The 24828-nt window shown below is 38.8% G+C and overlaps 1 protein-coding gene across 2 annotated transcripts in view; it reads right to left on the bottom strand.

The window, feature by feature from the left end:
* Window positions 1-8753: 8753 nt before the first annotated feature.
* The window catches only part of SAMD5 (sterile alpha motif domain containing 5), a 47531-nt gene continuing 31456 nt past the window's right edge, over window positions 8754-24828 (bottom strand). The window contains exons 2-3 of one of the 2 annotated variants that reach the window (XR_013813971.1): window positions 12557-13887; window positions 8754-12508 (exon numbers count right to left, since the gene is read on the bottom strand). Coding sequence is in view for 1 of the 2 variants with exons in the window: in XM_079780354.1 (XP_079636480.1) it covers window positions 13825-13887 (63 nt within the window). In the remaining variant the exon portion in view is untranslated. Of the gene's footprint in view, window positions 13888-24828 lie in introns of both variants that reach the window. The other variant, XM_079780354.1, reaches the window with a different exon arrangement.

The following is a 24828-nucleotide window of genomic DNA, read 5'->3' as shown; positions in this document are numbered from 1 at the left end:
CCCTGGTGGTCAGTGCACGTCATAGTGACTGGTCGACCAGTCATTCCAGTCATTTAAGTCATTCAGTCATAACGATCGCTTAGGCTTTTATATACAGGCAGTCCTCGGGTTACATCGGACTCGACTTACATCGTTTCATGGTTATGTCACCATCTCCCATTTACAGTATTTATTAAAAAAAAAAAGTTCCGTCATTTCAACGTATGTACATATGTACTTTATGTTTTTTAGTATTTATTTACCACAAGTAAAGGTCAGGAATTGTTATCTTTCTTTTAAATTTTTTTTACTATTTCACTTCATTACTGCTGTGTATGTGCTCCATGTGAGTGATGTAGGTGCTTACATACGTGGGTTCCGACTTACAGCAAAAATCGCATTATGTCGCGCCGTAGGAATGGATCTCCGATGTAATCCGAGGACTGCCTGTATATAGATAGACCCACAACATCCTACTAATACCACATCTAAGCAGCAGAGTAACAAAACAAACCTTAAGTAATTATTATTAGAGTCAAAAAATTCAAAGGTAAGATTAAAAAAATTATAAAGCAGCCTGGCTGTGTGGCTCAGTGGTTGAACGTTGACCCAGGAACCAAGAGGTCACGGTTGGATTCCCAATCAGGGCACATGCCATGGTTGCGGGCACGATCCCCAGTAGGGGGCATGCAGGAGGCAGCCGGTCAATGATTCTCATCATTGATGTTTCTATCTCTCTATCCCTCTCCCTTCCTCTCTCTCTAAAAATCAGTTTTAAAAAATATAAAGCAGAGGAGCAATGAACTTCTTCTGATGTGCAATGAACTAAGTGCACAGCACTTTCCTGACCTTCCTTATTCTCTCAGCTGTACATGACTCCATGAAACAGGCTTTGTCAATGTCTTCCAACTTCTCTCCATCGTATGACACAGTGGGAGGCTTTGCCTTACATTGATTTAACAGAGCTATTATTCTGCTAGATTGGACTTCTGTCATAGTGTATGTGATGCCAGAATAGAACCCTCATCCGTTTATTCTTTCCCTATTACTGGTTAAGATTACACTATGGTCCTTGCTATAAAAATATTAAGAACTAGGTACTAGATTTACATATATATTCAGTTACTACATGCTTTTTACTACATGCTCATAATTCATCAAGATCAAATACAACCTTCCTATTTTTCTTACTGAAAATGACTACTATGAGTCATATTAATGATGTCTCTGGGGATTTTAAATGTAAATATAGACTTAATTTTTCATTCAAAATCACTTTTTTGTCAACCCTTTCCTTACACCTCCAAAATCCAGGAAATGTGCCAACATTTTCATAACACATATTTACTTATTCTTCAAATGTACTTGGAAGAAGATTAAAGCCTAGAAAAATAAAAGCAGATGAGTAGGACTTGTGGGCTAAAAGAGATATATATTCAATTCATTTTATTGTCAGTTCCAAGAAAGGGAGAGAGAAAAAGGAAGGAAGGGATGAAGGAGGGAGGGAAGAAGAGAGGAAGGGAAATATAGAAGATCAATAATTTGAGGTAATGATTTTAATGTTTCTCAAAACTATGCCATAATAAATTATATCTATCAGATTATTGAATGACCTTCTTTGTCTTAGCATGTATATAAATACTACCTTGTTTTGTATTTGGTAGGGACAATGAAATAATTTTCCACAGGAAATATTTCTAATAAAGACATTGGGATTTTATCAAGATAAGAACTATTGAAAATTATAGTTTGTTATGTATCTGACTTCGGTTATTGATTCATTAAATGTATGCAATATATTAGATTATCTCACCCAAATGTCCACTATAAAAGGTATTTGATCCCTGAATTCCTCAACTTAGGTGTCATGGAGAATATTAATAGTCAGTAGGAAGCCCTGTAAATTGATATGATGCTGCCTACTGGATTTTCTAATTTAAAAATTTTTAAGTTTATCAATTACTTATGACAAAAAGAATCAATTTATGCAATAGAAAATTATTTTAATTGGGTTCAAAAATCTCAAAATGTTCATTTTTCTCTCAGAATCTATAAGGTGATTTCAAATGATAATTTAATACTCTTTATAGAACAAAAGCAATTAAAATCAGTGTAATAAAATGTTTGCAGTAAAGCACCTAATATGTGCGGTGTGCTTAATATGTGGTACCGCTAAGACTCACAACAAATCAACATTTTATAAACCTAAGGACACCAGGATAACAGAGGTGAAGTGAATTTCCTAAGGTACTTAAATTCCCTGAGCCTTTGTTTCCTTGCCTATGAAATAGATCAGCAACAGCAATTACTTTATTGGGTTATGTAAGAATGAAATGGAATTTGCATATAATGTGCTCCCACCACTTGGTATTTTTTTACCAAGCCCATCTAGTAATGAGGACTTTGGGGGTCCCTTCTCCCTAACCCCAAGGTCACCCTCTTTCCGGTATACCACACATACTTGGATCACAAGAAATGGGAGCCTTAAAAGCCCCCAAAGACATTTAGAAACTTCAAATACTGTAACAGAGTTCTAATATTTAAAGGACAAATAGAAAATTTTGAGCTGATACTTGGAATTCTAATTACAATATGTAGTATTTCTTATGTCAGTGAGAACAAACACTTGCTTCCAAGACTAGGCAGATGTATTGGTATTTTTTATTTGGCAAAATTATTAAAAATTTAAATACCCAGCCCTGGCTGGTGTGGCTCAGTTGGTTGAGCATCGTCCAGTGGACCAAGAGGCTGCTAGCTCAATTCCAGGTCAGGGAACATGCCTGGGTTTCGGGCTTGATCCCCAGTAGGTAGCTGATGTTTCTCTCTCCCTCTCCTTTCCTCTCTCTCTCTAAAATCAATAAAAACATATGTTTAAAAATTCAAATACCCAAATAAATTATTAATCATTCCACGAGAAAAAGTGTTAAGTAATATTTAAATCATTTCAATAGTATTTTATAGAATTAATTCAGTCTTAATGAGTCAGAAATCTCCATGAAACATAGAAAACAGTAAGCTAAACATAAGCAATTTGTATTATGTGTCTATGGGGAAAATTATGTCAGAGACCACTCTCCAGTGGAAAATAATGTTGTCACAGACTTAACTAGGAAGAGAATCAAAAGGAACTCTTACTCTGAGTCCAAGGCAGCTACAGGTAAAATTACTCATACATAATAATCGACAAAGTAGAGGACAGAAGGTAAAGTGAGATGGGCTGTTGAAACTTCCTTGTAATTCCATAGACAAGCATATTTCATGGAATCAAATGCATGCATTTTCATATTCAATCCTGTGTGAAATCAGGGTGGAGGACAACAGATGGAGAACTATAGTCAATTCTGATTGGCAGCCAGTGGTGCCATTGCCACCATTTGCACATGAGCTAATGCGGTGCCCATTCCTGGTGGCGCACTTGCAGAGTCTGAGCCCAGGACATTTCAGCTAGCAAACCACTTAAGACGCATTCAAAGAAAAAACGAGCCACCTTCTGCAGACAACCGCAAGTGAGATCAGAAAAATACCAGCATCTAAACGTGTAGCACAGTTTGGGTGAAACCCGGAGATGAGATGAGCAAGGTGCTCTCAGGTGTGCTACTTTTTAGCAGTGAGGATGATGGGCACTGGAGGATCCGAGTTGAGAAGTAATTCAGAAAAGTCTGCCTAGACAACTGCGGTAGAGGGAAGGGGTCGTTGGGGGTGTTGGTGGAGGGGTTGAGCAAAAAAAGGCAAGAAAAGAGAGACAACTCATGGACATGGACAACAGTGTGGTGATTGCTGGGGTTGGGGTTGGGGGTGGAGGTGGAAGAGGGCATAGAGGGAATGGTGATGGGAAAAGTAAAATAATAAAATAAAATAAAAATGTCCGCCTAAAAAAAGTTGAAGGGTTACCTCATGTTTACTTAGTTTTATTTTTATTTTTATGTGTAAAAATAAATCATGAATATCTATGTATAAAGAGTTTAAGATAGCTGTCAATAAGTTGAAAATAAACATCTTAGTTAAAAAGCAGTATTTTGCAATAGTCTCACTGGGCACATACTGGTATCTTGCCCTAGGGCATCTTAGATTTGATGGAATGCCATATGCTTAATGCCTTTTTTACCTAGTCTCCTGACCCCTCAAGTATCCCCTCTTCTATCATAAACCCCACTCTCATTAATCTGCTTCTCTCATTTCTTAATTTATGCTCATTTTATTTGGTCCTGTGTTCAATTTGCCCCCATAGAATATAAAGGTTAACAGGACTGTTAAAAGACATACTGCTGAGATTCAAATTCCAGCTTTTCTGGTTACTAGTTGTGTGGCTTCGGGTAAATTACCAAAAATCTGTCTTTACCTCAGTGTCCTTATCTGTGGAATGGGCACAATGATCACACCTACCTCACAGGGTTGTTGTGAAGATTAAATATATGTAATGTGCTTTCAACAGTACTGGGCATGTATTGCTATACTTTTTAGTGTTGTTCTAGAATCAATTCAAGAATGTAAGCTTTTTTCTTAACATATCTTGAAAACAATTGTAGTTCATGAGTCACAAATCTCTCTTCACATCCCATCCCTACCTACCAATACTGCCTAACTGATGTGTAGTAAGAACTCTTGTTCCTCCAACACAAGACCCTCCTCTAGGGTTATCTTACATGTTATTTTGTTCAATTCCCACAAGACCTCTGGGAGGGGGTATTATTAACCTGAATTCTCAGGTGGCAAAACAAACAAAGAATTTTGTAACCAGCCTAGAGTCACTCAGCCAGGTGTGGGGAGCTGAGATTTGCACCCAGGTTTTTGTTACTCCTAAACTTAAATGTTCTTCCCTCCTATCCACATAATTCACACATATCAGGGGATGAAAATCATATAATCACTGTACAGTTGCAAGTTTCCTCTTAGGTCAAGCAACTATAATTCTCAGCAGCTCTGTGGGATTCAAACCTGGGTCTGAACAACCCTGGACTGAAATTTTTTATTTTTTAACTACTCTACTTTTTTTTTTTTTTTTGCCTTTCTATTGCTAGAAGGTAGAAATAAACTTCATGGAAGAAGTAATTATTTCCAGGGACAAAATCATGGGTCACATATTTATTTTAATATATCTAAAAGGAAGTGTGTGTAAAATACAATCTAAGAGGAAAGTTAATGTTTGTGTAGAGCAGGTTATCAAAATATCTTTGAATTTCATCTAGCAGCACCCCATATGCTAGCATCTATGTGATAAATACATTAATCACAACTTGATTAGTTTTAATTGCAGAAATAGATTGATCTTTTCTTAACTTTATTACAAGAATGGATGATACGCCTCTTACAATTCAGATTAAGAAAATATGACCAAAACAAAATCGCAATTCAAATAGCGTGTCATTTGAGTATTTTCATGTGCCTTCACAAATTACAATGTTCAATACATTTATGCCAAAGAAAACCTAAAGGAATATGTAAATTTATTTTATAAATTATTTACATTTATGGTTTTACATAAAAGAAAACAGCAGAGAGGACCTAAATAACAAAGAAAACCACACCCCAAGGTTAACTTCTGATAAAGAAAAGCTTGGTTTCCCGGGTCTTGGGGTGAAAGGCCTGCTCTCTCCTTCAAAACACAAGGTCACAGCGGTCCTGCAAGTCCCCTGAAACCAGGAAATAACCTGGTAGAGCCCACTCTTCTGCCTTCAGCTTGTAGTTTCCTTCGGTGTGTGAGAACGTCTATCCAGTCCTTCATTCAAGCAACAATACAAGGTGAGGCAAAGGTAGGTTTACAGTTACTCCTGTGGAAAATATCACAATAAATAATAATATAAGAAAAAACTGTTTTGCATACTCACAACTGTAAATCTACTTTTGCCTCACCCTGTACTATTGAGCGCCCACAAAGTGTCCGAAAATACACTAGGAACCATAGAAGACACAGTGGGGACCAATACCAGTGGGAAGGGGAGGCAAACCATGTGGATTCATAGTTTCCTGCAGGTCAGAGTAAAAAAACTAGACCATGTCACTGACTTTCTTCTAAACAACATGAGGTTCTCCAAATACTGCCTGTTTCCCAGGGTGTGTTCAGTCCTGCTGTGCTCTGGACACTTTTATAGAGGAGAGAGTAAAGGTGTAAAACAAAAGTGGCTTAGCTACTCACCAGGAAAACCAAGGCTGGATTCAGGGCTTCTGATTGAGAAGTCAGGATTTAGAAAAAGTCAAATGCATATTCTTCACTCAAAATGGTTATTTTTGCAAATGCTGTTATGTAGATTAATTTCTAAAATAAAGTTCAATTGCGCACAATGGATGTAAAAAAAAAAAAAAAGCACACTGAATATATACAATTCACAACCGGCACTCATTATTCAAACGAGAAACAGATGAGATTCCACAGACATCCTGTTAAAGATACATGGATATATTTTAAAGTAGAGGAGGTTGGCCAAAAAAGTGTCCATAATTACATGAATGCACTCTGTCCTCAGGGTAACTCTAGAAGAGGGAAGAGTAATTTTTTCATTTAAACTTGTTCAAGATTCCTCTTTTAAATTAAAAAAAAATCCTCAGTGGAGAAGCATATGGCCTGGAATGACACTAGAAGGTATTCATTTGCCAGGTTCAGATGAAAGACTTTTCAAAAGCTGCCTTATGTGATTTTACTAATGATATTTTATCATCCTATTCTTTATCACACTAATACTCCTTAGCAAGAGTCTCTACTGCATCCATTGTATTTCACCATTTTAAAAAATACATTTCAGCCCTGGCCAGGTGGCTCAGCTAGTTGGAGCATCATCCCTTATACCAAAAAGTTGTGTGTTCGATCCCCAGTAGAGGCACATATGGGAAGCAACAAATCTATGTTTCTCACATCAATGTCTCTCTCTCCCCCACCCCTTCCTCTCTCTAAAATCAATAAAAACATATCTTCCAGTGAGGATTAGAAAAAAAACAACACTTTAGTACTACCCACCAATCACTAACTTTTCTAAATATGCTTGACAGATCAAGGAAGACTTTTAAAAATTTTTTATTCAAGTATAGTTGGTATACAATATTATATTAGTTTCAGCTGTACAATATAACGATTTGACATTTATATACCATACAATGTGATCATCACACTAAGTCTATTAATCACCTGTTACCATGCCAACTTGTAACAATGTTATTTCCTATATTCACCTTTAGCACCCATCCTCCAACCCCTTTCCTCTGGGAACCATGAGTTTAATCTCTGATATGAGTCTGTTTTGTTTTGTTTGTTCATTAGTTTCTTCTTTTAGATTACACATATAATTTAAACCATATTGTATTTGTCTTCCTCTGTCTTATTTCATTTAGCATAATACCATCTAGATCCATCCATGTTGTTGGAAATAGCAAGATTTCTTTTTTGTTGTTGTTGCTGAGTAATATTCCATTGTATATATGCACCACATCTTCTTCATCCATCTATTGATGGACACGGGTTGCTTCCATATCTTGGCTATTATAAATAATGGTGAAATGAATATAGGAACACAGGAACACATAGTCTTTTCAAATTAGTGTTTTTCATTCTCTTTGGATATATACCCAGGAGTGGAATTGCTGGGTGGTATGGTAGTTCTATTTTTAGTTCTTTGGGGAATCTCCATACTGTTTCCCATAGTAGCAGTTCCACCAGCAGTGCACAAGGGTTCCCTTTTCTCCACATCCTGATCAACACTTAGTTCTTGTCTTTTTTATAACAGCCATTCTGACTGGTGTGAGGTGGTATCTCATTGTAGTTCTGATTTGCATTTCTCTGATGATTAGTGATGGGGAACATCTTTTCATTTGTCTATTGACCATCTATATGACTTCTTTGGAGAAGTGTCTCTTCATGTCCTCAGCCCATTTTTTGCAGATCAAGGAAGACTTGAAGCCTAAGATTTTAGAGCTGAAAGATTGGGTTTTCAGCTCCCGCAGAGCCCTGTGGTTGCTGGGGCTGTCGTTGATGAGCAAAAGTGTTCTAATACTACATCTAGGAAAATCATGGATCTAAGCTGAAATTAAGGCCAGTCTAGAAGATAGGTGTTTTTTGAAGATACCACAGATACCTTTAGGTATACTTTCTAGGATCTGATATCAGACAAAAAGATTAGAGGATCTGGGAAAATCTCCATTTCTACCACCAAACCCATGTTATCGTGAGCATGTCACAAACTCTTGGCTCCTTGGTGCCTTACCTACATACTTTCTGAGTCAGATGTGCTTATTCTAAGGTCCCTTTTCATTTCTAAAATTCAAATTTTGCATATTTCTTTCTCTACATCTCCTTGCTTTAAATTTACTTTCCTCTCATTTCCGTGGGAATAAAATCAGCCATTCATAATCACTGAAACATATCACAATGCCATTTTTACATCACCCAAAACACTACTATAAAACTTCTTTAAAGTAATGTTTTTGGGCTGCTTATCATGTGCTAATTATTTTGCTAAGCATTTACAATAATTATTCCATTTTCTGAAGGTCCTGAAGCCAGAAAGTGGTAAGGCTGGGACCGACTCTAGTAGACCCTGGATCTAATGACTCCTGAGATGGAGAATCGGGGGCTGGGGAACCACAGCTGGACTGCATGTGGAGAAACTCCGCCTATGACCCTGCCTACCACCTAATACTAGTACTAGTATATCCCACCGTCCCCCGCACCACTGTGGTGGGCCAGGATTACTGGTACAGAATCTCATACTGTCACCCTCAGGTACTGTTTAAGTCGGAAGTGGGGTGGAGGGAATAGGGAGAAAGCCACAACATATACATATGTAACAATCACATAAAAGCATCTAAGTACACGTCATAATGATTTATTTGGATTGTGCAAGCAGTGTGGGAAGCCTTGTTTTTTCCTTTCTTTCGAGTTAGAACCCTAATTTCCCAGGCTAACCATAATGCTACAGTGCTGTAAACATTTATACATCATCCATTTAAACAACGCACAGGCTGTACTCCATTCATCCAACGTAAACGACTACAAAAGAGGCCAAGGCGGAACCGCTGTGAACGCCGTAACATTTATTGAAGAAGGAACATATGTTCGCAAGTCACAGGGCTGCACGGGCATACATTGCATGGTTCATAATGCTGTTCCAATTAGGCTTTCCATAGTGCCTTCTCATACAATCCCTTTTCAAAACAATAACCGAAGGGGGGGAAGTGTCCATTGTAATTGCATTTACAAAACCAAACCTGCAGTTTTCACTAGGAATGACTCTGTGCTGGGCTACTTGGATGTACACATGAACATTATATAGGTTATACAGGGCCATGCACACATTTCTGTATAGGCAGAAATGTTCCATGAATAATGGCTTTACAAACCCAAAAAGGATCTTAAATACTGTCAAGCTTGGGGAACAGGGTGACAACTGCAATGAACAGTAGAATTTCTAACATTTGTCCCAATCAAATACTACCTTGCCCATAACACATGCAATACAGCATTTCATTTTTGGAATAATAAGGGAAAATTTGTCTGACAAAGGGCATGTTACAGAATACATCTAGAAAAGACATTTGTCATCTTAAGTGATACTTAAAAAAGTGACTTCTTTTTGTTCCAATGAAAGAAATGTTGGTCAAGTTGTCAAAAAAAATACCACCCAGCTCATACATGTAAAATTAAACCCCCCCTTTTCCTCTAAAAGTTATCGTTTAACAACAACAAATAAAACTTTATTTTCAGGAATTTAAAACATTTAAAAGAAACATCTATTTTGATAAGTGAAAATGTTATGTTGTTCATGTTTCTAAACTACTTTTTTTTGTCTTTTAAGGAAATATCTACTATAGTGATCATGGAGTAGAAAGTTGATTATTTTTTCTCCTTAGAAGTTAATATAAAGCTGAATGGGATTTTATAATCAAAGAATCTGAACAGTGTAAAATATCTATGTAGGAATGTCTAATTGATGATCATTGAGGCTGCATAGAGTAAAATTAGAAATTCTGAAAGAGAAAGAAAGCCTAGTTGATTTGCTCTGCTCTGCATAATCTATTTTGTATATTTTAATACAGCAACTACATGGCTCTATTCTAAGCACAAGGTGTCAGCTAATCTCTTCTAAGGATTCCCTGTTACTTGGCCCTTGGTCTGAATGGAGAACTGGTGATGTAAGATCAGGCTCTAGCTCATTTCTTGTGCATATCTCTGGATATTATATTCTACTCTTTATTCTTTATTTCCTTCGAAATTCAGAACTCTTCCACCGACATGGTGTTGTGACACCTAATTAAGTATTACTTGTACAAAGTTACATAAACCAAATATTCTGTCCAAAATATAATGTTCTTGAATCTCTCCTTTTGTCCTTCCTCAGCATCCAGGCAAGGGACCTGTTTCCAGCAGTGAGACTCTCACGAGAGAACAATCTCGGTTTCTGGCAGGTGTTTCCCAGGCCCTGGCACATCTGGTTTCTCTTCACATAGAAGAGTTTGCTGTTTACCGTCATCTGCTTCATATCTTAACTGACTATAGCCCAGAAGTAGCGATTGGGGACTGCCCCTTTAAACCCATAATTTGTAAATCAAGTCACAAAATCACAGGAAAATGCACATATACTACTCACTAATTTGCACACCAAACTTATAAGTCTAAATCTGTTTTAAAAAGAGGAAAATTAGCAAAATACTTTCATATGTGTCTATGTGACTATCTCCCAGACTTGACAAGTGCTGGCCTCATGAATTCTTTCATGCAATCAGTAAACATTTACACAACTCCTACTGCGAGGGGCCACTGTAACTTTTTCTTTTATCCTTCCTAAAAGAAAGCAAAGGGGCCTTAGTCAGTGGGTTCAAGGCAGCAATAATTACAGGTCAATTTATGTTTGAGTTTTCTGGTCAGTTTTAAGGTAACTGGTAGCAAAGAAGGAAAGAGAGAGAGGCACTCAGCACCTACCATGTGCCACAAACTGAGCCAAGGACTGTGTGAGTGGAGGCTGCAGAACTTTAAGCCTCTTAAGCACTACAGGAGGTATTTATTTTCCCCATTTTATGGACAAGCATAAAAGGCTGTGATGAATTTAATAATTGTTCAAGATCATTCCTCATGCTATCTAAGTTTATGTTCTTAGATCCACCACAGACAAAACAGCTATGAATGTGATCTTGATTTTGAACTAAGACCTGAGGAATTCCAAAGTAAAAACCCAATTCTTATTGTTCCTGTTGCTTTCACAACACCAAGGTGCTATGCATTTCTCTGGACGGAGAAACTGCTTGAGTGCATCTATTCTACATTGCTGAAAAGTCCTTTGGTAATTATGTATTCCCTAGGCCAAGAAAAAAATTTTTTTGAATAAAATCTTTCTTCCCTCCCCCCCCCAAACTTTGTTCTAAAATGAACTTGAAGTAAACTTTGCCATACTCGTCCAAATTCCTCAATATTATGAAGTCAGTAAATAATCTCTCTTGATGTTCTAGGAAAAACAAATTAAGATAATCCTCTAGTTTTGATAACACTTGTCCCTCAGCTACTTTTTTTGCATAAAAAAAATTTAAGGGCATCACAAATGTTAGATTTAAAAGAAAAACACTGGGGAAAAGATGACTCCTTGTAAGAGCAATTATCGCCAGATACAATTCATGGCAAGTTGACTAACTTTCTCTGACATTCTAACTCTTACCTCATCTTGATTTAATGCAAAGGAATTAATGAAATACTGCTCTGCTTAAAGCCTTCTTCCTCTAGTTTTAGGTAAAAAATCTTTAAAATCCATCAGCTATTTCACGTTCTAGGTTGTGACTCTTAAATTAGGTAGAGGATTGTTATTTTCAAACTCTAATAGCAAACACACAGAGAAGACTTAAATTTGGCAAGATAACTGATGTTGGACATCACACAAATAGAAAAAAAAAAAACTTGAAATGACCAGAAAAGTCCTGTTTTTTGTTGCATTACATTGTACCATAATGCCCACAGTGAAAATAATAGATTTTTCAGAAATTAGGTCCCTTTCTAGCAGCAGTTCAGCAAATGCATATAAATGTATGTCTGTGAAATAAATCCGCCACAGGTGCTGCACCTGGAAATGAGGTCTCCAACAGGAAGCCATTTATTATCATAATAAATTATATCTGTGACCTACAGAGATCCCCTGACACACTCCTTAAAAAGTATAGCTTGTTGCCCTGGCCAGTGCGGGTAGTCCCAAGTACCAAAAGGTCATCAGTTCAATTCCTGGTCAGGGCACACACCCAGGTTACAGGGTGTGTGTGGGAAGCAAATGACTGATGTTCCTCTCTCATATTGATATTTCTCTTTCTCTCTCTCTCCCCCTCTCCTTTCTTCTCTCTCTAAAATCATTTTTTTAAAATAGCTTGTTAATTTTAAAGACTCTAGTTCACTTGAAGAACAATGATTGAAGTTTGGAATATAATTCTTATAAAACTGCAAGCTATGTATGTTTAAAAGAAAACTTGTACATACATTTAGAGCTTAATTTCCTGGAATTTATAGTGAGGAATGAGACTGAATTTATCTAGTATCTAAATTAATCTCTAGAAGTAGCTAAACCATGTAAACCTTCGATTTTTTATTTATTTTTATTTTTATTTTTTTATTTTTTTAAACCTTCGATTTTTTAAAGCAGTACTGTGATAAAATCACCCTTCCCTGCCCCCCCATTCCTAGGGCCCAGGTGCATACCAGGAAGAAATGAATGTAGGTTTCTTTCCCTTTGAGTGTTTCCAGCTCTGGAGCATCACCACGCTGCTGTAAACCTGCATCTCTTACTTCTCAGTAGCACAGGGAAGGTTCTGCTCAGCTCCTCTCTGGAGCTGCCTGACTCGAGAGCTTATTGCAAGTCTATATCTTTTTTGACTAAATTTTTGGTCCTACCAACATGGAAAATAAAACCGCCAATACCCAAAGGCAAGAACCACAGGAATCAGAAAAACCCCAGAGCCATCTTAATTTCCTCCTCCCACCTCATTCTGCTCTCCATCTTGGCTGCGGTTAGACAGGGTTCTTAACTCCCACCTCCCTGCCCCCACAGACCTGAGGTCAGACCCCTGGGGCGCAGGGTGAGGTGAGACAAGGCACAGGTCGTGGCAGTGTCCATCGAATGAAGAAAACCAGTCACCAAGGCCAGAGCTGGCCTTTGCTCAGTGAGTGTCAGAGCAGGACAGTCTACTGGCCCTAAATCTAAACTTCAGCCAGATTAAATTTTTTTTAAAAAAAGTTATAAAAAATCGGCTTCCTTTGGTGATGTGCCTTAATTAGTCAGCTTTATAAATGTACCTATATATATGAAATGACCATAGAAAGCACCTTAAAATAAGATTTCCCTCACCAAACTATCCTATATAGAATTATATAAACATCCCAACCTATGAAAACATGATCCTATATAAAGTGGGGGGGGGGGGGGGGGGGGAGAGTATGTTAAAATACAAAATTAAAGCTACTATTCTCAAGTTACAGGTTAATTTCAAAATGATGTAATTACTAGCGAATGCCAGAAACCTGCTTCTTGTCTAGTGTTACACTTAAAATTAATTCCCAAAAACCTTAGCCAAACTAATTTATTTTCATCAAGAGCTCATAGAATAGAGGGAAGAATCCCAAAATATGCATAAGACTGTATCTCACAATGATGTGTCCTTTACAAATGAACTCGGCACTTCTTAACGTGTGATCTTTCACTGCCTCATTTCTAGCTATTTGTAGGTTAGTTACCCAGTGTACTGATTATTCCAGAATTTTTCCAAGCAAAATTTAAGCTGATGAGTATTTCCAGGGTCACCATCCATTTCCCTTTTTGAAAGAAGGTCCTAAATATGCCCTTTTCCAGTCTTCAGGCACCTCATCAGTCCTCCACGAGTTCTCAAAAATGATATCTAGCGGTTCTGTGATGACTTCGGCCAATTCATTAAGTACTCTAGGATGCCAGCCAATGGGACCTGTGGATTTGAACATAGGGGGGTTATTGAAGTTCTCCTTTACCCATTCTTCCCCTAGTTCAGCATGGAGTCCTGCTCCTATTTTTAAGTCATACTTATCCCTTTCTGGTTACCACCTGGAATTTTTTGAAAAACAGCTTTAAGGTCTGCTTTTTATCTATGCATTTTCTCTTTGAAGCTAATCAACAAAAATATATTTTATTCTTCCCAAGCCCACTTTTCTCGAGTTTCGTTTTCAAGAGGTCTGTTTCTTTTTCCTTTTATGTTGCTTGTCAGACAAGATAGTAACACAAAATTACATAAACTTGTATCTTGCCTTCCTAAACCACCACTCAATACTGTACCTCGGCATCCTTTACTAATCGAGTAACAGTCAACACACTCTGAAACCTTCTAAAGGCTACGCGCCTGAGGCTCAGAGGGTGCATATCAATTAACCTGTATCTGCAAGTGCTAATTCAAAATGCACCTTCCAAAATGAAACTGATTCACAATCATCTCTTATCATAATCACATGTATTATGCAGAAACAGTAACTTTTTCACATATGCATTTAAAAAGCATGGTTGCACACGTGCTGGGAAGAGATTAATAGGGATTTCTTCCAAAGCAGAACCTAGTAGAATCCACCGTTGTGTGGTCATCTGTGTCAGTGTTCTGGGATTGAGGTTACACTAATTGTCGGCAAACTCTGATAGGTGTTGACCATTTTAACCCCTTCACTGTCACAATGATTCCTCTGAAATCGAAGGACAGCAACAGATTACAGCTTCCTGCCCATCTGTCACAGCCATGCCCCGTGCCAAGATTCCCCTGACAGCTCTGAAATGGACAAAGGAGAGGAAGAAAGGAGAGTGCGAAGGAAGAGAGGGCACCTGAGTCTTTCCCAGGACTCTGACAGGACATGCAAATTGTGCTGGTAGATTCAACTGTTCTCTCGCTGGGTTTTTGTTTTTGGTTTTAATTGGAAAAGCGTTTGGAAAAGGTGGAACCAATTTTGCTTTCTTTTGTTTTGTTTTTTCTAGTTTGCATCTCTCCTACCTGCCCCCAGTTTTGTGCTTTACAAAAATAACTCATATTCCAGGCATCAGTACAAAGATTCTTTTAAAAAACAATTGTATACATTTCTCGAGGGTACAACCATTTGTTTGAGCACATGCCATTTTCGCCTCTGCTCAGATAGCCACCTGCTGATGGCAATATGTTAACTAATATGTCATCATTAATTAGTTTGGGTAACATTATCCAGCAATTGCATCTATACGGAAAGTATTACTAACCATGCACAGAAAGTTTCTTTCTCCAGAGAACCAAGCTATTTTCAGGTGTTTTTTTCCTGTAATATTAAGTAATAATAATTTATTATGAACTAATATATTCAAGTAGTCACTCAAAGAAACCACAGCCAAGCCAAAACATCTATTTAAAATACCTCCTGTTACACACTTTGAAAAAGTGATGTTCAATCTTTCTTGACAAAACTAAGGTTTTTTTGGTGGGGAGTGAGGGCAAGTTCAGCTTTATAAAAAAGGCAAAACTGTTTGGTTTTGAACGCTCTAATAACGAATAAATGAAAAGGTATCACCAAACTCTATAGTTACTCTAGAGTGCAAGATAACTCGCTATTTCTATCAGAAAAACAAAACAAAACAAATAAACAGAAAGAGCCACAGTTTCCAACATCAGCAGTTACTAAGGGAAAGAACAGGATCACCAAGGGAGGAGGCAGCATCTTGAGGACATGCTTATTAACACAAAAGATGCTCAGATGTCACCATGCTAGATTTAGCTCTGCCTGAAGCCAGGAAGAGGGCCTCGCCTACCATTAACGGTCACTTTATTCTAGGAGCCTATAAAAATAAAGAAAAACGCCTTTGGACCGGTTATCATCCAGCAAGTACAGACACACCCTTTGAACTTATCTAAAGATGAGGACATGGAGTCATTCACAAATCTAGCATCAAGTTTACAGCCTCAGAAACCTCGCGTCCTTGGCTCAACAAAAACAAATCGCATTCATTAAACAAGCCCAGCCTTGCAAGTTACTGTTTTTCATTCTTTGGGCCAGAGGGTGGGAGGCAGACAAACAGGATTTCCGTGGTTGGGCCATGGAGAGTTTCAAGAGGTGAGAGCAGTCGCAGAGAACAGTAATTAGCCGGGCACATGTTGCTTCATGACCATAGAAACACTGGTAATTTTCCTGTTACACACGGTCGCCCTTGCTCTGGCGGCTCACATGCACTGGGACAGCCCTGCTCCTACTAGGTCCCATTCCTGTTCAAGTGGGATAGGAATGAGCAGAAGCTTAAAATTCTGACCACCTTGAAGGAGCTAACTGATGAAAAGAAGTCTTCTGGGCACACGGGCACGGCCAGTCCAGCCTCGTTTCACACAGCCGCTCCCCCCAGCACACATTATTCATAGTTCAATCCCCCCTAAATTATCTGGCATACTCCCACAAAGAAAAAAGTTCTTTCTTCATGCCACCAAAGCAATAATAATAATCTATTTATATGTGTGTATAGTCTTCTCTGGATGTAGCAGGAGTTTGACTTAAAAATCATTAAGCAATGGCCTCAAATCTGGACCTTTCTCAAACTTCATGAAAGCCAACCTCTGGGACAATAAACAGCAAGTTCTACTTTTGGCTCTGTTAATGCTCCTGAAGTTTTGCTATTTTTATAGCCAGTTTGTAAATGAATGCCAGCAGTTTGTAATGTTATCTCCCTATTTCTAGGAAACATTACTGAAAGGTCTATACTCTAGCTGATCTAATTCTCCCCTTACCTGCCTTGGAAACCTCTCTCAATCACAGAGTTCTTGTGTTAGGGCCGCACAAACCTATTTCTTGGGCTGAACTGTGTGACTTTCTCAGTCTAATTTGTTTTGGGCTATTATGGGGGATGGGAAGGGTGGGAGGAAAGGCTCTCATTTCATAGATATTTGGCAATTCTCCTAATCCATGTTAGAGTTCCAAACAGAGAAATAGGAGGGGCAGAAAACGTTATTTAATGAATAAAGAAACTATAATTCTATAGCTAAAAATTAAGATTTAGGTTACATTTTTTTCTCCTTTTATTATTTTTATTTTTAACTGGTTTCAAATCTGTAACTCTTTTTAGCTTGTGATTTGCCCCTAATTAAAGGCAATCAGAATCTTATGTGGGCTAACCCATTTCGAAGTTATTTCTCTATTGTGATATTATTCTAAGGATGTAGCTCCATTGCAGATACAGAACCAACAAACATAAATTCTCCACATTTGGTTGCTGGGATAAAAAATAAAACTGGTGCTTGGCAGGTCTGGCTCAGTGGTTGAGCATCCACCTCTGAACCAGGAGGTCACGGTTCGAATCCCGGTCAGGGCACATGCCTGGGTTTAGAGCTCCATCCCTAGTGTGGGGCATGCCGGAGGCAGTCGATTTATGATTCTCTCTCATCATTGATGTTTCTATCTCTCTCCCTCTCCCTTCCTCTCTGAAATCAATAAAAATATATTTTTTAAAAAGTAAAAAAATAAATAAAACTGGGTAACTATACATTGACAGTCCATGCAATTTCTTTACAATTGGGGGCAAATGTCTTGTAGGAAAAAAATTAATTAGGAATGACAGTACAAATGTTGCCTCTCTCCTCCTAGAGGGCAAAAAAGGGGCACTAAGCTGAGCCTCTGGGTGCGTGGTGACAGGACACATTTCCTCCCATGACTTTCTCAAGGTGAGTTGACCAACATTCAGCCATGGCACACGGCCTATCGTCATGGGACCAAGGAAGGTTGGGAATCTGCTTGGAGAGAGGGAGCTTCAATACAGCCCCCTTTTCATTGTAAACTCCTCCAAGGGCAGAAACCACATTTTAGACTTCTTTATGTCTCCCTAGGGGACATTATCTATAACGTCACACACTACTATTGCTGGTTGATTAATTTGTCCGCACCATAATTTTTACATAGAATTTCTCAGTAATCTAAGATCCTATGGGGACATTTTAGACAAGCAAGTCAGAAAGGCGTATAAATTCCTTTGCCTATACGGCGGAGAGAAAGTTATCAATATACCAGTATGTTCACTAAGCCCATGTGTATCTTAATGGCCATCTTGCAATTCCATAAAGGCCTCAGAGGGTTTTTTCTAAGCTGCTGGACTGGGGAGGCCCTGGCTGCCTCCCAGACCCCAACAGGCTGGAGGATGCCTTATGTTAGACAGCTAGCTGGATGCAGGTCCTTTTTTCTGCTAGAGGAGTCTTAAGGATAGATTTCTTAGGGACTCTACAGACTAGGAAAATGTTTGATTTCCTCCAGAATAATCTACATATATATATATATATATTTTTCCATTGATTTTTTTGAGAGAGTGGAAGGGAGGTGGGAATAAGAGAGCAAAAGGAGACAGAGATACATCTATGTGAGAGAGATCCATCCATTGATTGGTTGCCTCTTGCATGAACTGACCGGGGACAGGGAATGAACCCAAAACCCAGGTACCTGCCCTGACCAGGAATCAAATCCAAGACCCTTCGGTGCTTGGGCTGATGTTCTAACCAGTTAGCAACCCAGGCCAGGGCTACATATATACTTTTTTTTTTTTTTTTTTTTTTTTACTTTACACACAAATATCCAAATGCTATGCACATTTTATGGACTAACATCCTGTCTTCATCTATGGTGTGTCCTTGGCAAATAATGACTTATTGCCTACTTCCTGGAACGAAGTAAGTGGGTTTTAATAAAGGCACTGCTTCTCACTACCTCCTCACAACCCACATGGTTCTAATCTTCACTCGGGACTTATACACAGGTTTTCAGCAAATGCAAAGTATACTGGAGAAGCTGGAAATTTTCCTACCTGCTTATCATTCAGAAAACTCTCAGGAACAAATTCAGGGGTTCAAAGATAAAAGCACCTTTGCTTATGCTATCCTCAGGGCATTAACTGATTTTATAATTCTTCCCAACTAAACAGCTATGTAAATCCGATTTCTTAAAAGCATTTTATTATAATCATCACTGAGTACTCTGAACCTGCTAAATTCCCACACAGGGGTTGTGGCTTGCATATGGTGGCAAGCTCTGGGAGAGCGAGCTCTCAGAGGCCAGGACCTCCTCACGGCCATGCAGTGACAGCCGTGTCTTATCTCTACCAGGAAGAAGATTAACTGTTGGGACTTCTAGACTGTGCTTTCAATAATTTTGTAATAATTAACAGCTTGTCGTAACATGAAGCTGGGGCTAGGTCACTACTCTTTCCAGAAGTTTAAAGTACAATTAAGGAGACAAAATGGTAGCTGGTGGGGCCAGTGCCTTCGGGAACAAAAAGGGAATGTATAGAGGGAGTGGAAGGACTCTATGGAGAGAGACTAAGTGCAAGACAATAAAGGGATAATTATGGACCATAATTATTACTTGGGCCAAGAGTAAATATCACGGGAGGGATTAGTAATTCCTCATCCGAAATAAAGGCAAAGAAGAGCAGATAGGCAAAGATGCCAACACATTTTGAGATGAAGGAGAGAGGGAGGGAGGCAGGGAGGGAGCTCATTACAGGGGACTTCCGGTTCTCAGTAATGAGGGAGCTAAGGCTATTTGAAGAATAGTTGTTGAGAGGCGCAGGTTGGGAGTGGTGGTCTGAAATAGCCACTAAGGGAAGTTGCACAGAGTCACTTTGACAGCTGCAAGAGGGCAGATTGAGCTGGATTGGACTGCATGGAATTACAGTGATATGGCTTTTAGAGTTCCCTTGTATTATGCTTCAGTGTCTCTAAATACCTCCCCAAATAGTGATCAAGACAGACATAGGCCTATAAACGTGTAACACAAATCCAGAACCAAGATAATGATAAATGCTAGAGCATTCTGAACACCAGGGTTCTGTCCTCCACTGCAACTCTTCAATAAAATATATTTGGTAAGTCTTTTGATGAAAAAGTCCTATTGATGACTGCTCAGGCTGCTATAACAGAATACCATGGACCGGGTGAATTGTAAACAACAGAAACTCATTTCTCATATTTCTGGATACTGGAGAGTCCAAGATCAAAGTGTCCACAGATTCAGTGTCTGGGGAGGGCCTCTTCCTAGTTATGGATACCATCTTCTCGAGGTGTCTTCACATGGCAGAAGGAAGCTCTCTGGGGCCTCTTTTCTAAGGGCACTAATCCCATTCATGAGGACTCCACCCTCATGACCTAATCAACTCCGAAAGGCCCCACCTCCAAATACCATCACATTAAGGATTAGGTTTCACCCTAGGAGTTTGGGGAGGACACAAACATTTAGCCTATAGCAATGTCTGTCTCTAAACATGGCTCATTGGCTACTCACTTAAAGTTCTCATCTCTCTGTCCTTCCCTGTATCCCTCTGTCTCCCTCTCTCTCAACTATGTACTCACAGTAAAACCATCCATTATTAGGTACTAGTGCACTTTGAAATCACCATTAACACTAACTCTTATTACGATTATCATCAATAAACTTGCCTTTAACTGTGTATTTATAGTGTGTATTGTGATTGTCATTACCTGCCTAACCTAGCAAGAGTAAAAACTACTAATATTTATTGAGTGACCATCCTCTGCATCAGGCACTGTGCTGAGAACATTGTATATTTTTATACATAATCCCCTTACTTCTCACAAGCCAATGTAATGGATATCATAAAACCCAGTTTTATAGATGAGAAATCTGAGACTTTCAAGTGCAGATTACCTGACAGAGTGCTTGTGTCCAATAGTAAAGTCCAACCTTGTAAAAATATGTCTGCACTCCCAATCATTTTTGACTGGGAACATGCTAGTAGTACTTTTGTTACAGCAGCCCTCCGAAACTGATACAGATCCCTTTCATATAAATGCATCATTTCTCAAATGCTCTTAGAAATATTTTTAATCACCTCATTTTGTTTTTATTCAGAATATTAAATGTGCAAAATGATTACTTAGATATACTATGATATCTAATGTAATTCATAATGTATAAGAACAATTTTGACTATTACCTATTAAATTAATGGTGCAAACTGTTTAAATTAATTATGTAAGAAAAATAGGACTTAAAAATACATTAAAAACTATTCACTGTTTATACACGGACTCCATGTATATTAAAATGCAGAATGATATTTAACTATGTACTACAACATCAAAAATAGAAAATCAGCATGTGAAAGGATTGTTTTTCTTTTGCTTATGATCCACTGGTTTATTTATTATTTACTTAAATATTTATGATTTGTTTTAAGTTGTAAGACAAGAGAGGTTTCAGTGACTATTTACAAGCATTTTCTACAAATAACACACTAGACATGTGGATATTTTTATTTCCAATAAATTAGGGCTGAATATAATTGCCAGTATTTTTCTGTTTTGATATCAGTTACTGAAGAATGAGGAAGAGTTTACTATGCAGCGTAGTTATATTTGAGCTCTGTGAGTGTTTCATTTTAAAGAGGAAAACATTTAAATAATTTTTATTGAGTTATTTAAAGATATATAATTAAATAGTCACTATTCCCAACCTGGACAACTTTTTTAACTCCTCTGACAGCTCAGAAACCTCCAGCTGGCAAACACTTCACTATTCTATTTTAGTGTTCTCAAACTTTCAGTTCCAGGAGCCATTAGCATTTTCTAAAAGCATTGAGGATTCCAAAGAGCTTCTGTTTATGTGGGTTATAACTATTGATATTTACTATATTTGAAATTACAACCAAGAAAGATTTAAAATATTAAATTCATTTAAAATATAAAATACTAAATGCTTTATATGTTAGCATATACAACATAAATTTATGTAAAACAAATATATTCCCTCCTAAAGAATTAATAAGAAGAATGTCATTGTTTTGCATTTTTGCATATCTCTTTACTTGATAGACAACTGGATTTTCACATCTTTCACATTTGTTCTATGGCAATATGTTTTTTTAGATGAAATATATGAAGGAAATCTGGCCTCCATAGATGTATCATTTGAAAAAAAATATTTTAATAGCTTTTTTAAAGAGGTAATTATAGATATGCTTTTTGATACCATGACAAAACTTGACAACAGATAGTGTCTTAAAAGTCAGTTGTGCCCTGACCGGTGTGGCTCAGTGGATAGAGCATCGGCCTGCGGACTCAAGGGTCCCAGGTTCGATTCCGGTCAAGGGCATGTACCTTGGTTGCGGGCACATCCCCAGTAGGGGGTGTGCAGGAGGCAGCTGATCGATGTTTCTCTCTCATCGATGTTTCTAACTCTCTATCCCTCTCTCTTCCTCTCTGTAAAAAATCAATAAAATATATTAAAAAAAAAAAAGTCAGTTGCAATGTGAGATCTGAAACCATACCAATGAGCTTTTTATTCTCTGTCTACTACATAAAAACCATTGGTCCATCTTCCATTCTTAATGGATCTCTTCCCATCGTGATTTGGTAACATCATGCATTGGTCATTTAAAAAATATGGGTTCTTGAGTTATGCAGATCTTCCAAATGTTAACCCGTATCATTATTCAATGTAAAAAAAAGAACGTTTATTAATATCACCACCCCTCTCATCAAAGAAAGCCTTCAAGTCTATTATTGAGTAACTGTCAAGCTCATTGTGGCAGATACAAATTTTCCAAAAATATAATTTTTACTTGAATATTTAAATTTTATCTTAACAAATACTTTCAATTGTTTTTCTTGAAATATTAGGTCCACTTTATTCATCTTTGAGGAAATTATCTGCCAAAAGCCCAAGTCTAACTATGGCTTGTCCTTCAGTTGTTCTTTCAAGTGAAAATGATGTTCCATGAATAAGGCTGCTAATTCAGCTAGCAACTCAAACAACAGCAGAAGTGGTTTGCAAGGAGACAAGGGACACACACACTTTCATTCGCAACAGCAGTCTTTATGAGTAGTTCCATTTTATGGCACAGAATATTTTTTTAAAAAACCGACGCAAAGGTTGAACTTTAATAAACCTACAAATTTCCCCTATTTCGTCAAGGATATTTTTAGGCAAGTGGCTCTTTTTGGCATGTGTCCAGATGAAGACTACAATAGGTGCTGATATGGTTTGGTGCCACTGCCTTGATTGGCACTAATGTGCCAGCACTTTCAACCACTGTTGCTTTTGTGCTCCCAGTGCAAGTGTCCACAAGGTGAAAGGGGCCAATAATGTCATAGCATCGATATGAACCAATTATGACCACGCAGACCCCCTAAAAGGATCTCTGAGACCCCCAATGATGTGAGGACCACACTTTGAGAACCCTTGCCCTACACCACTTCTAGATGGAGAGTCAAGGTAAAGGTCACAAAATTAGCACCAGCAAGCCTCAGATCAACTCATTAGTCTGCAATGTAAGTATATGCTTTGAAATGAGAGCTCTTCCTAACAATTGCTCTGTATTCACCCTCCTGGTCCCCCATCTGGCTCTGCCCCCATGCAAAGTCTGCAGGCTTCCCGCCATGAAGGTGAGTTGATTTTCTTCACCTGTCTGGTGAGAGAGGTTGCAAAGACAGCTGAGCTGGCCAGGAAAAAATACTTCTCTAAGGGATTCTACTTGCCAACCTTGACAATAACAACAGCTTTTGAAATGACTTGGGCAATTCTGAGAACCTCTAGCCTGCAGCATCAATATAATCCTTGGTCCAGTCCCAGCTTCTCAATCACTGGAGCAGGGCCTCCACTGGGCCTTGACTTCACCTGCCAAATTAGAATGGGCAGAGAAGCAAGACTATGACCATATCCTCTTCAGCAATTCCTTGGAAAGCACATTTGCATGTTTATTGGCAGCCAGTGAAGGACTATCTAGAGTGTCTATGTTGTTTTCTATCATTCCACCTCTTCTCTGGTTTTGGCAGGGGAAGGAGGGGCACTTCCAAATGTCTCAAGAAAGTAACATGCTCTGACACCATCATTCTGGGATTCAAGGACCCACAGCTAATTCCTTTAAAGGCATAGTACCTATAAAGTCATCTGAATAATCCTCAAGATGCTGGCCTTGTCCAAATGAACTCTGAGGACATGTAAATGGGTTACCTGAAGCAGCAAAATAGGCAAATAGGACTGAGTCCCATTATACACCGGGGGTCTTTACCACGCATACTTGCTGTTATGAAGTGACAGTTCTGCAAGGTTTGGGAGCAAAGCCCAGATCAAAGGGCACTGCAGTTACACCAGGGTAGCCTAATGTCACAGTGTCCAGAGTAAGCTCAGGGTAGTGTGTGTGTGTGGGGGGGGGGGGGGGGGGGTGGTGTACACGCACGATATGTTAGGGCTGGGTGGGGAGTGGAGGACACGTGGGGTATATACTATCTCAATCCAAACCAGCCTATCCTCCAGGTATTCCTCAGCAGTCACTGAATCCCTTCCGGTCAGGAGAGAAACAAAGTCCCCTGTGCAAACAGTACAGCGATCCCTGCTCAGACTGGAATGAACCCAGTTTCCTTCTTCTTGGAAGGGTAGCCTTGAGCATATTACTTAACCTAATGGCTCTATACTTCAGTTTCCCATCTAAAAAATGGAACCAACAATTATACCTACGTCTCTCACAGGGTTGAGGCATAAAACTGTTTAGGACAGTATCTGACACAGTGTACCTCTCTCTCTCTCTCTCTCTCTCTCTCTCTCTCTCTCTCTCTCTCTCTATATATATATATATATATATATATATATATATATATATAAATTCATGTGTGGGGGGGTGGCGGGGGGGTCCCCTCAGCCCTGTCTGGACCCTCTCCAATCTGGGACCCCTGGGGGAATGTCCGACTGCCGGAAACCGGCAGTCAGATATCCCTCTCACAATCCAGGACCGCTGGCTCCTAACTGCTCACCTGCCTGCCTGATCACCCTTAACTGCCTCTGCCTGCCAGCCTGATTGCCCCTAACTGCCCCCCTCTGCCGGCCTGGTCACTCCTAACTGCCCCCCCCCACCAGCCTGGTCGTCATCCCTTAGTGCCCCCCCTGCC

Source organism: Cnephaeus nilssonii (assembly GCF_951640355.1).
Source record: "Cnephaeus nilssonii genome assembly, chromosome: 9".
Lineage (NCBI taxonomy): Eukaryota > Metazoa > Chordata > Mammalia > Chiroptera > Vespertilionidae > Cnephaeus > Cnephaeus nilssonii.
Note: the sequence above shows the minus strand (reverse complement) of the source record. Positions and strands in the feature narration are given on the sequence as shown.